Consider the following 12,331-nt stretch of genomic DNA (forward strand, 5'->3'; position numbering starts at 1 on the left):
GTGCATCCATCCCTGAGCCCCCAGGCAGCCCTTAACAGGAGCCTGACTCCCCAGGGGGCCTTGGGGGCCTTCCTCAAGAGAGAGGGGCCCCTGCAGCAGGTCGGGGGTGTGGGCACTTTAAGGAAGCATCAGCTAGGACAGATTTGCTTTTGTGGCTCTTCAGGGTATCGCAGGCAACAGCTGTGACCATGCTGACAGCCACAGGCCAGCTCAGTAATTGACGCCTCGGCCAGAACGACTCATCCTGAAGCCGGCTAGAGCCGGGCTGATCTTTATCTCGTGGCCGGGCCACCTCGGTAATGAGCCTGCCCCGCTGGTGGCCTCCAACAGCCTGACTCCGTTCCAAGAAAGAAGTGTCTGTCATGGGGCCAGGCCAGTCGGCGCTGCTGGCGCGTCTCCTAAACACAGGCAGCCCTCCGGTGGGGCCGCCACTGCCTCCAGCTCCAGTGTGACTCACTCATTTTTATTCCTCAGTAACCCCCCACCGGGAATTCACCAATGTATAAGCCAAATTAGACCACTTGCTGCAGAGCTGGCCGGAGAGCGGTCACTAGGTGCCCTGACAACCAGACAAGAGGAGTTGTTACGTCCGTCCCCTCTGATCAGCCTCAGCTGCTCAGAGCAGATGCCAGGCCTCCCCTTGGGCTCCGGACAAAGGCAGGACTCGGGCCAGGCCTGCTGCTGGGGCTTCAGGTAATTGGCTGCCTTGGTTCTGTGTTCTCTCCTGTGACAAGTGCTGGTCCCGCACTCTCACTGGGCCCCAGAGGGCCTCAGGCAGTGGAACGAGTTCCTGGGCACATATGTGTGACCCTGTCCACCACGTGCCCTGGGGGCACCTAAATGGGGCGGCACACAGGCACCTCAAACTTAAGGACGGTCTGCGCTGCTTTGCAGGCAGTGGCACTGGCGTCCATGCACTGTTCAAGTCAGAGACCAGCGTCTCCCTCGTCCTGCTTGCAGGCAGCCCGGGTCCGGCTGCACAGCGGGGCCGGGAGCCAGCTCCTGCCAGCCCACAGGGCCCAGCTCCACATTCACATGAGCAGCTGGGAACCTGCCGTGATGAGCACGCACACCACAGGAATCAGCACACACCCCAAACGAGGCTGCTCCCCCTTGCCCAGTCGGCACGCCTCTTCCAGCACAGCCCCCTGCTGACTATCCCTCCGGAAATGCGCTTCGTGCCTTCCTCCGCATTCTGCCCTCAGCCCCCGGGTCCAGGCCCCGGATGGCCGCTGCCTGGACAACGGCAACGTTCACTGACTAGTTGCCCTGCTTCTGTCTTCAGCTCTTCATCTCAGAAAGGTGGTTAAATTCAAAATAACTTCCAGCTGAAGTCCTTCTAGGCTCCCTCTGGACCTTAGGAGATAGGATCCAGGGCCTTTGCCTGCTGGCCCCCACCAGCTGCCGTGGTCCTGCCGTTTCCCGACACCCTCCAGTCTCTACACGCCTTTGTCCCAGGAGCCCTGCACTGGAGGCGTGAGGCCACCAAGTCCCAACCTCAGGGAGCCCTGTCCTGCTGCCCTCGGCTGCTGACAGTCCCCCAGGCCATGCCGCCTGCCCTGTCCTCCTTTGCTACCACTGCGCTTGGGATTGCCGTCTGGTGCCTCCTTGCTTTGGCAGACTGGGAACCCCATGAGAGCAGGGGCCATGGCTGCCTCATGAGGGGCCAAGACACTGTCACGTGTGCCTGAGACACACTGCCTGGCACCCGCAGGTGCTCCAGAGTGAAGGGGCAACTCGTGCTGGGCAGAATGACTGCTGCCGCCTGGTGTCCTTGCTGCCAACGGACTGGGGGAGGCAGCGATGGGGCCGCCAGGGGAACCGTGGCCTTGCTGGCGAGTTCTTTCCCATCTGCAGCGGCCTGCGCTAGCTCTCACTCGTGCTTCCGGCCCACATGTGCTGAAGGGTACACAATGGGCAGAAAAGGCATGTACTCGCAGGAACCACACACTGACATGGACACACATGCACTCCCCACCCAGCACATCCACAGCACATATCAGGAAGCGCACACATGTGTGGTGCAGAGTGGTGGGACACATCCCTTTAGCGAGCACAGTGGAACGCAGGGCAAGACGTCACCAAGTCCCATTCCGTGCAACGTGCACCTGCTGGGGCCGCACACACACCGACCATGGCAGCTGTCACCCCAGGCTTTCACAGGGCAGCTTCGAAGCAGGATCTGAGGACCCCTCTCTTGTGGACAGGCGGGCACAAGGGGGATGCTCAAGGACACCCCCGCACCCACCGAATGTCGGGCCGTGAGTGGGTGGGGAGGGGCAAGACAGCTGCTGGGCGCGAAGAGCGGCTAACTGGCTGGCTGGCTGGTTGACTGACAGGCAGCTCCAGTGTGCCACTCTGACAGCTCCAAGGGAATTCACAGCCTAGGCTGAGCTGACAGGGAACTACCCAGTTGAATCGTGAATCCTAATCACAGAAGCGAGGGAATGGAACTGCTAAACAAAACAAGTAGCGGCCGGAGCTGTCAGGGAACTGTCAGCCCAAGACGGGAAGATTCCTGCCCCCCACCCCCCACCACCACTCACACTGGTCCTGGAGCCCCTGCACTCTGCAGGAGGTAGCAGGTGCCAGGAGCACCAGAAGTGCAGCTGCTGTCCCGTCCCCTGGGCTCTTGGTGCCCAGCACTGGGCATCGCTTCATCTGCACATTTGCAGACCTGCACAATGGGCATTTTTTGTCCTGTGTTACAGATGAGGCAACTAGATTCAGTGAAGTCAAGGACTTGTCCCAGGTCTGTCTGTCTCTCTGCCCTTTCTTTAAACATATATTAACCCCTTGTTAAAAGCTGTGACTCAGAGTGGAGTCTTCAGGCGAAGGGATCAGGGGTCACTGTGTGACCCCACCGTGGGTTTGGTTTTCTCGGAGCAACTGGAAGAAACCCACCCACAGGGGCTGAGGCAAGAGGAGAGGGCCCTGCAGGGCCACCTGCTGCCCTGCCCAGGAGCACGTCTGGCCAGACTCCCACCTTCCCCTCAGGTCCACAGGGCTGCCTTTGTGCTCCAGGAGCAGCCAGTGCCTTTGTCCGGGGCAGCCCCACTGCCTGGGGCAGCAGGGCGGGCATGGCTGTGACAGAGGCTGGTCTCTGCGGTGTGGTGGAGGCCTCAGCAAAGAGACTAATGAGCTGGACTTTCCTGTGAACACAAGTGAGAATTTAAGGCCCTTTGGTAAGGCTTCTTCCATTTGAATTCTGTGCCTTGAGCCCAGGCTGCCCTCTAATTGCTAAGTGTGTTTAAACTTTAGTTTTGCATCTGATCTGCATAAATTAACAATCTGCCCAGGAGAAGGGAGAAGCTCCCAATGAGGCAGTCAGAGGCAGACGCTGGGAAGTGCCCCTCCGAAGGGCACCGCCTGGACTGCTGGGAGAAGAGCCAGCTGGGGCGTGGCCACCAGGAGGCTCTGTGCCCAGCACCAGGCTCCGGCCCTCGCCCCACAGGTGGCCTGGGAGGCAGCCAGCTGGGTGCGTTGTAATTCTGACCACACGGCTGGGGTCAGGTGGACAACCTTCAGCTGGGGCAGCTCCTGTCCACATCCAGCCCCTTGGCGGGCAGCTGCCACCTGGGCGTGCAGACCCTTCCCAGCCTGCCAGTCCAAGCCAGAGAAGTCCCTGCCCAGAGTTGGTGGACTCCAGCCAGAACCTGGGGCCTGCCTTCTGCAGGAGGAGCCCAGTGCCCACCCTCACCTCCAGGCCCAGTCCTCAGTCCCAGCAGCATCAGTTTTTCCACAAGCATTTATTGAGCCCCTGCTGTGTGCCAGGCATTGTGCCAGCCTCTGTCTGGACACAGGTGGGCCGACACCGTCGCTCCCCGAGAACACAAGAACTAACACAGCCTCGCACCACTGGTGAGGCAGACCAGCCCCACAGCGGTGACACATCCTCACTTTCTGCAGGCTGAGGCCGCCCTGCCTCCAGAGTGCTCTTAGAGCCCCCTGCAGTCACATCGCCCCCTGTTACAAGTTGAATTGTGTCCCCCAAAATACACTGAAGTCCCAACCCTGGAACCTGGGAATGTGGCTTTATGGGGTCTTTGCGGGTGTAATCGAGTTAAGATGAGGTCATTAGGGAAGACAACCACGTGAAGACAGAGGCAGACACTGGGCTTCAATTGCCACAAACCAAGGAACATCTGGGGCTGCCAGAAGCTAGAAGAGGCTTCAGAGAGAGAGCTCTGGTGACATCTCGACTTCAGACAGCTGGCCTCCAGAGAGAATACATTTTTGCTGCTGTAAGCTGCCGGATTTGTGGTCGTTTGTCACAGTGGCCCCAGGAAACTCACACACCTCTGTGATGCTTAGTTTTTGTGTTAGGCAGGCCACAGCACCCAGATGTTTGGTCAAACACCAGTATAAATGTGACTGTGGAGGCATTTTAAAGATGTGATTGACATTTAAATTGGTAGACTTTGAGTCAAGCAGATCACCTTCTGTGAAGGGGTGAGCCTCATCCAGTCAGCTGGAAGGAAAGACTGAGGTCACCGAGAAAGGAGGATTCTGCCCCCGACCCAGGCAGCAGCATCAGCACCCCCCTGGGTCTCCAGCCTTGGCCTGCCCTGCAGGTTTCAAACTTGCCAGCCCTGCAATTACAGGAGCCAATTCCTGAAAATAAATCCCTCCCCCACTGTTGCATGTATACATCCTATTGGCTGCTTCTCTGGAAGACCCTAATAACAGGCTGTCATTCAGAAGCCTCCCATACTCCTATGGAGTGGGGCCTGGCAGTTCCCTCAAGGCTGTCTCCCCCGAGCGCAGAACACCCACCCTGGCTGTGCTTTCTCCTGCCAGCACCCTGGCGTCACACCCTGGGGCTCGTCACCACCATGTAAGTCCCACACACTGATGAACATGTTCGGGGCGCCCCATGCAGGAGGCCTTTCATGCAGCACACACGTTGCAGGGTGCAGGAGCTGCTGCTTTCTAACTGGGGTGTGGAAGGCGGAGAGCAGCACACTGGTTTTTGTCCCAACAACTGCGAGTAAGTCTGGGGTGGGACCGAAGCTTGGACTCAAGCTTTCACCCTTGGGAGAGCCAAGACGCAGTGGGCACCTCACCTTCAAGGCTCTCCCCTGACTCAGGCCAGCCTGAAACCCCTGGACGGTTCCTGGCCTGAGGGGCAGCCTAAGTGGGTGGATGACACAGGTGGATGTGGCCACACAGGCTCAACCATGAGAAGATGTAGGACACGGAAAAGGCAGCTCAGTTCCAGAAGCTCCAGAGATCCAGAAACCGTGAGTCTGAAAGTCCACACAGCGCAAGGACCTCACACTTACACCATACGTGGTGGCTCCTCCTGGCCCCGTCAGTTCTCTCCCATCTCTGCTCCTCGCTGTGTGTCTGGCCCTTCGGCAGAGCCTTACCTCCCCCCAACGCACAGTGTCCGGAGAGGCAGGGCCCTCTCCCCACTGCCTGCCAGGGCCTGCAGCTGGGACTTGAGCAACCAGAACAGAGTCACTCACCTTAAACGTGACCAACCATGGGCTCGGGAGCCACTTCCAGCTCTTCCCGGGCACGTGGGTCCTGGTTTGACCCATGTCAGGGTCACTTGTCTACACCAACAGACTAAAAGGCTGGTGATCCTCAGCCCTCATTTCCAGTGGGTTCTGGGCATCAAGGATTTTGAGCTTTTGAGTCGAACCCAGCAGGACCCCCTCCTGTGACTGGAATAGGATTGGGCAAGGGACCCTCCTCTCTGACAGCTCCCATTCCCAGTGAAGCCCTCTTCTTAGTCCTTGCCTCCCCATGGCAGGTAACCAGGAGGCTTCTCACCCAAACACTCAGAAGAAAACCTATGAAGGGTTCACAGTGCAGAGCACAGTGGGCAGTCCCAATAACTCACACCTGGTTTGTCCTCCCCGATGCTCACTTTCAGTGTGTTGTGTGTGTTCCAGCCGCTCTCTGGATGCCGTCTGTCCAGAAAGGGGAAGCAGTTGTTTATTTTTACCAAAGTGCAAGGGGATGGGGCTCCCTTAAAGACTGTTCACATTATGTTGAAAGGAGGGAACGGCCCTGACCAGGTGGCTCGGTTAGTTGAAGCATTGTCCCGTACACCAGAAGATTGTAGGTTCGATCCTCGGTCATGGCACATGCCTAGTGCATGGGTTCAGTCCCCAGTTGGAGCACATATGGGAGGCAACTGATTGATGGCTTCTTTCTCACATCAATGTTTCTTTCCCTCTCTCTGTAAAATCAATAAAAAATATCCTTGGGTGAGGATTAAGAGGAAGGAAGGAAGGAAGGAGGAAGGAAGGAAGGAAGGAAGGAAGGAAGGAAGGAAGGAAGGAAGGAAGGAAGGAAGGAAAAGAAAGGAGGGGACAGGTAGCTCAGACACTGAAAGTGGCATGTATGTGACTGGCCTTGGGAGTCCCAGTCCCAGGGTGGGGATGGGTGAGATGGGATGTGCATGGTGGCATTGACGACATTGGTGAGACATTGGATGGATGAGAGGTCACGGCTTGTGTTGCTCAGGAAGCCCCCTATTTTTATCTAGATTGTTTCTTCTGGGGGCTTGGGAGGGGCTGGCTGTGGTTATATTGAGGCCAAGTACCCCATAAGTCCCTCATGGCACCAATTCTGGTGACTTGGTGACACCACTTTCCTCTGCGGCAGGGCTCTTAGCTGCCTTGCCTGGGCTCCCATAGAGCTGTCCGTGGTCCTGAAGTGCAGCCCACTGCGGGACACACAGACCCCAGCCTCAAGACACCCAAGGCTCTGGCCTCCCCTTGCTCAGAGCTGGGGTGGTCTTTGCTTCAGCCTTTGTGCAAGCAGTGCGTGGAAGAGCAGCATCCTCCATGCAAGAAGCAGGGACACGGGGCCTCTGGTGATAGGGAGAGCTCTTTACATTTCCTTTGTTAAAATCCTGCCTGTGCTCAAAGTGGCCACGTGGGTCAGGGGCAGTCATTGCCCAACAGGCTGCCATAAGGTTAAGGGCGGGGAACATGCAGCCTGTGGCAAATTCAGTCTCCCCATACGATGACTTTTCTTTTCAATGGAGGGACTTGCAGCCAGGTTGGCTTTGTTAAACAAAAGTGGCCAAAAGGTCAAGAGACTCACCCAGGGCTGGGCTCAGCCCAGCTAGAACTTTCTCTTCAGCCCATGCCCAGGGCTTTGGGCCCACCAGCCTCCGCACGGGCCAGCCTTGGAAACTCCTGTCGGGTCTGCACAGATCGAGTGGTACTGGCCCCCAGCCCACCCCCCTCCAGGCTGTGGGGCCAGTGCACGTGGGAGGTCATGACCGTAAGGGCTGTGACCCCAATAAGCACACCATCATCCGGCTGCACCCACTAGCAGGACGCCTTTGGTAAGTGGCTCCTCAGCCCCACTTTGGGCGAGTCTGGCAGGACTCACGTGCTCCAGAAAATGACTATAAATAAGCGCCACTGCACCTTGACAAGCTGACAGGATTGACAAGCAGAGTAAATTCCTGTGTCTGAAATTCTGAGGAGGAGAGGTGATTTAGCAGAGCCAGCTGCCGCCACCAGAAGAAAATAATTAAGGAAACCCAGCAGCGTGGAGGAAAACTGAGTGTGTGGCAGGTCCCTTCTGGAAAAGGGACCTGTGATCATTGTCTGCGGAGGAAGCTGCACATGCCAGAAAAAATGAGCTCGAGAAGCTCCCACTGAGGGTGGCTGCCATGAAGAGGAGGAGGGGCGGGGGGGTTGGCGCTGGAAGGAAGCAGGCTCCAGGCTCAGAAGGCTCCATTCTAAAGGCTCCTCCTCAGGGTCAGGCGCACCCTGCACAGGTCCCACACCCTCAGGGTGCAAACAGCTCAACACGGAGCTTCCCCTCAACCTCCATGGAAAAGTCCAAGAGGCCTGTTGCTGAGCCCACCCACCTCACACACAGATGCACATAACCTTGGGAATGCTCAGGAAGGTGTGGACACTCTGTCCTCTGCCTACAGAAGGGCACACCCCTGTTTTGAGCCCAAAAGGACCAGAGAATAACACTGCAGCCCTAGAAAGATGCGGTGTGCCCAAGTTCTTCCTTCATTCCCTCTCTCTCGAGACTTGAGAAAAGCCCAGCAGGCTCAGGGCCTTCCGGCTTCCCAGCCCAGGGTAACCTCAGGTGCCCCCTGGTCAATTGCTGATGAATGAAGGAGGTGTGTGGGTACATCTTCAGAGTGACCAGGATGAAGCCAGGGCCATAGCAGTGGCTGAACCTGTACAACTGGACTTCACAGAGAAATCACTGGAGTTCCTGGGTCAGGGGCAGAGGACCTGGATGTCCCCTTGCCAGCCGGCCTCCAGCCACTGGACCTCTGCCAAGTACACAGACAGCAGGGGAAGGCAGGGCCTCCAGAACACCCCACCCCAGGCGGCTGCCAGAACTCAGTCAGGTGCGGTCAGACACCAAGCCCCACCGTGTCAGCTGGGAGCCCTAGCTCTCCACTTGTTCAAAGGGTGATTGGTTCAAGATTATGACTGGCTTTTGGCAAAGCCTCAGAGCGGAAGCCAGTCACGTGGCACAGGAGCAGGAAGAGCCCCTGATGCCTCAATGGCCAATCAGGGACGGGGGAAGGAGGCCCAGACCGCTAAATAAGTTCCCAAAAGGAATCCCTTTGTCTTCCCAGGACATTCCCCAAAACAGACCGAACCAGGTGTGAGGCAGAGTCATGTCCTCTGCCAAAGGTTTGCCTCCCTAGTGCTTGTTATCCTGGCTGAGCCCAGCCCCAGCCCAGGCACAGGGCCACCCTGGGGGCAGAGGGACATTCTGGAGTGTGGCCAGTGATGCACTGATCTCTCTCCACCTTCCCACAGTCACCAGTGAGTGTCCCCTGGACCCTCTGCCTGGGTTCTGCTCAGCCCTTTGGGAGAGAGCAGGATGTGGTCAGCTCACGCCTGGAGCTCCAGCACCAGCTGAGAGGCCAAAACCACAAAGTGGGTGGCTGAGTCAGGGAACTTTGCAGAGTGAGTGGGGAGGCCCCAGTTCACGGGGAACGAGTGGGTCCCAGTCCCAGGCCTGGTGTGTGCCAAGGCGTGGGTGCCAGTGTGTCGTTTTTCAACATGGAGAGTCTGCACCAACTGCAGGGCTGACAGGGCACTGAGAGAGCATGGACAGAACATTCCGGTGTCCTCTCCCCGAGGGTTTGATGACCATGTGTGGGGGGTGGGGGGGACTGGGCTGTGGGTTCCTGGCTGCTCCACTGGGCAGGTGTGTGGGCACACTCGAGCAGGATACCTGGCCAGGCCTTCCAGGTCACCTCAGGAGCTGAGACACTGAGAAACGAGCATCCATAGGCAGGCAGGGGCCGTCTTTCCCACACCACCATTTTCCATGTGGATAGGGGAGGGGGTGCTCATACTGAGCTGTGCCTCCCCTCCCGCCCCACCCCAAGTGCCTTTCTACAGAGCCTGCCCGGAGTGCCCTCCCTGCCGGGGCCCACAGTCAAGAGGCCATAAGCAGTTCCCTGGGGACCACGTGGTTCTCCCACCGCTAATACTGTCCTCTCTGTTTTCTTTTCAGGTGTAAAGTTCGACATCAGGCTACAGCAGCCCCACAATGTGAGTGCTAAGAGTCAGATAAATCTCAGCACAGGCAGCCTGGGGAAAGTTGGTGAAGGCAGGGAAGAAAATTTGGAGCTCACATTAAATCCATTCTTGGAAAGAAAAATGCGTCCGGTCCTTCCCACCAGCCTTGGGAACAAAGATCCGGGCTGTGGGCCCGTGAATTTCCTGTTTGGAGCGCGCTAATTGACTCAGTAAATCTGAGCCAGCCTCCCCCAAGCCATCAGCATCGCACCCCTGCTCTCTCCTCACTAGGCCGAGCTTCCTGGGAGGCCTACGCCATCTAGTGGGCAAAATGGCATTTGCACCACAGACGTGGCCCGCTGAGAGGAGGGGTACTGCGAGGGCTGGGCGAGGGCTGGGCCAGGGAGGTCACGTCCTGCAGGGGCAGCCTGTCTCCCTCTCCCTCATCAAGGAAAAACTCGGGTCACAGAGGGGGCAGTGACCTCGGCATGGCAAGGCCCTTGCCTCTGTGACCCTCAGGACCCAGCTGACCTGTCCACCCTAGTATAACCATTTTTCTTCTTGCTCCAGGACTTCCCACCAGGCAGTTCCCAGGATGGTGACTTTAAGGCCCCCGCAGAGAGGGTCATCCGAGACGTGCCCGGCCCAGCACCCAGAGGCCTCAACCCGCTGGTGCCTGGCCAACCTCAAGCACGCCTGGGGGCCCGTCTGCGACCAAGGCAGCGCCGCCGCCGGCTGCTTATCAAGAAAATGCCAGCTGCAGTGGCCATCGCGGCCAACAGCTCGGCCGGTGCCTTTGTCCGGACAGCAGCCCTGGCCCTGGATGGCCACTGGGTCAGCCTGCACCAGAGGCAGCAGGAGCGCAAGCGGGTGATGTGGGAGGCGTGCGCCAAGTACCGCGCAAGCGGCAGCCGCAGGGCGGTCACACCCCGCCACGTGTCCCGCATCTTCGTGGAGGACCGCCACCGCGTGCTGTACTGCGAGGTGCCCAAGGTGGGCTGCTCCAACTGGAAGCGGGTGCTCATGGTGCTGGCCGGGCTGGCTTCGTCCACCGCCGACATCCAGCACAACACCGTCCACTACAGCAGCGCCCTGAAGCGGCTGGACACCTTCGACCGCCAGGGCATCCTGCACCGCCTCAGCACCTACACCAAGATGCTCTTCGTCCGCGAGCCCTTCGAGAGGCTGGTCTCCGCCTTCCGCGACAAGTTCGAGCACCCTAACAGCTACTATCACCCCGTCTTCGGCAAGGCCATCCTGGCGCGGTACCGGGCCAACGCCTCCCGGGAGGCCCTTCGGACGGGCTCCGGCGTGCGCTTCCCGGAGTTCGTCCAGTACCTGCTGGACGTGCACCGGCCGGTGGGCATGGACATCCACTGGGACCACGTCAGCCGGCTCTGCAGCCCCTGTCTCATCGACTATGACTTTGTGGGCAAGTTCGAGAGCATGGAGGATGATGCCAACTTCTTCCTGCGCCTCGTCCACGCGCCGCAGAACCTGACCTTCCCGCAGTTCAAGGACCGGCACTCGCAGGAGGCGCGGACCACCGCGCGGATCACCCGCCAGTACTTCGCGCAGCTCTCGGCCCCGCAGCGGCAGCGCGCCTACGACTTCTACTACATGGACTACCTGATGTTCAACTACTCCAAGCCCTTCGCTGACCTGTACTGACGGCCAGCGGCGGGGTGTGGGCGCCCTGCCCACCCACTCACCTGTCCCCAGGGCGGGGTCCCTCAGCCAGGAGCCTAGATGCGCCCAGAGCACGTGGGCTCTGAGGACAGAAGGCACTGTGGCTGGCGCAGGCCTTTGGTGGGGGACAGGGGCCCAGGCCTTGGTTAGGGACCCTGGCCTGAGTTTCATAGCTACTTCCTTGCTCCTCTGCTGAGGGGTTTACAAGAGGGAGTGTGTAAGCTGGATACCCCAGGAGCCCCAGCTGCCCACACACAGCTCAGCTCAGTGGAGAGTCAGGATGACCAGGGAAGCCTGAGGCCCAGCAGAGGAGGGCCCAGCGGTAAGGGATTTCCTACAGTCCCTTAGCCATTGCCTTGTACCAAACCAAATGGTTTGCAGCTTTTCTATGACCCAGGAGGAGGTTCCCTTGGAATGAGGTTCCAAATAAAGCACATGGTTTCCAGAGCAGCAGTGTCTACACTCTGTGTGTTGGTGTGGGAACACCTGGCCCCTTCCTGCTGCTGTCTAGGGCTCTTTCTCCCTCCCCAGAGCAGCCAGGGCCAGGCTCCTGCAGGCTGGGCTGCCCGGAAATCCAGGGCAGAAGTGGCCGGTGTTCGATAGGAGCAGGGAACCCAGTGGCTTCCATTTGGGACCTCTGAGGCCAGGACTCAGTTAACTGCGTCCTCCTGTCTCAGTACCAGCACCCTCATCCTGAAAAAGATAGACCTGTCCCCATGGAGGCCCACTTGGGGTCTCTTCTCATCAGTGCTCTTTGTGGGGGCCCTCTGAGGACCACCAGAGTAGTGACGAGCTCTTTAGGCAAGCAAGCTGCCACTTGGGGCTGCCACTGGGCTCCGTGTTGCCCTGTATGGGGCTCCCAATGGGTGTGGCACTGTTGGGCAGCGAGTGACGCCATCCCTGGCTTGCTGAACCTCTGGGCTCAGCGGGGCTTTGGACCAATGCTGTTCTCTGCAGATCCTCTGACCCTGCCCTCAATGCCTGGCTCCACTCACCTGGCAAAGCCACCTCGAAGTTGTCTGGATTGTCTGTCCCTGGGTGAACCAGCTCTGGGAGAGGGTGGAGACATGCAGAGGAAACTTCTCCAAAAACCATTGTGATTCCAGAAAGGTCTTGTAGAAAGTTCTCATTGGAGCTTTGAGTGTGGGTGTGACAGTGGC

General features: G+C 58.7%; 1 protein-coding gene across 1 annotated transcript in view; it reads left to right on the forward strand.

The window, feature by feature from the left end:
* CHST8 (carbohydrate sulfotransferase 8) overlaps window positions 1-11,560 on the forward strand; it is a 105,842-nt gene extending 94,282 nt beyond the window's left edge. The window contains exons 3-4 of the mRNA XM_045846903.1: window positions 9,478-9,515; window positions 10,053-11,560. Of these exons, the coding sequence (XP_045702859.1) occupies window positions 9,478-9,515; window positions 10,053-11,153 (1,139 nt within the window). The 3' untranslated portion in view covers window positions 11,154-11,560. The remainder of the gene's footprint in view (window positions 1-9,477; window positions 9,516-10,052) is intronic.
* The last annotated feature ends 771 nt before the right edge of the window (window positions 11,561-12,331 follow it).

The sequence above is a fragment of the Phyllostomus hastatus genome, unplaced genomic scaffold (assembly GCF_019186645.2).
Source record: "Phyllostomus hastatus isolate PE091 unplaced genomic scaffold, TTU_PhHast_1.1 phas_contig_5, whole genome shotgun sequence".
Classification (NCBI taxonomy): domain Eukaryota; kingdom Metazoa; phylum Chordata; class Mammalia; order Chiroptera; family Phyllostomidae; genus Phyllostomus; species Phyllostomus hastatus.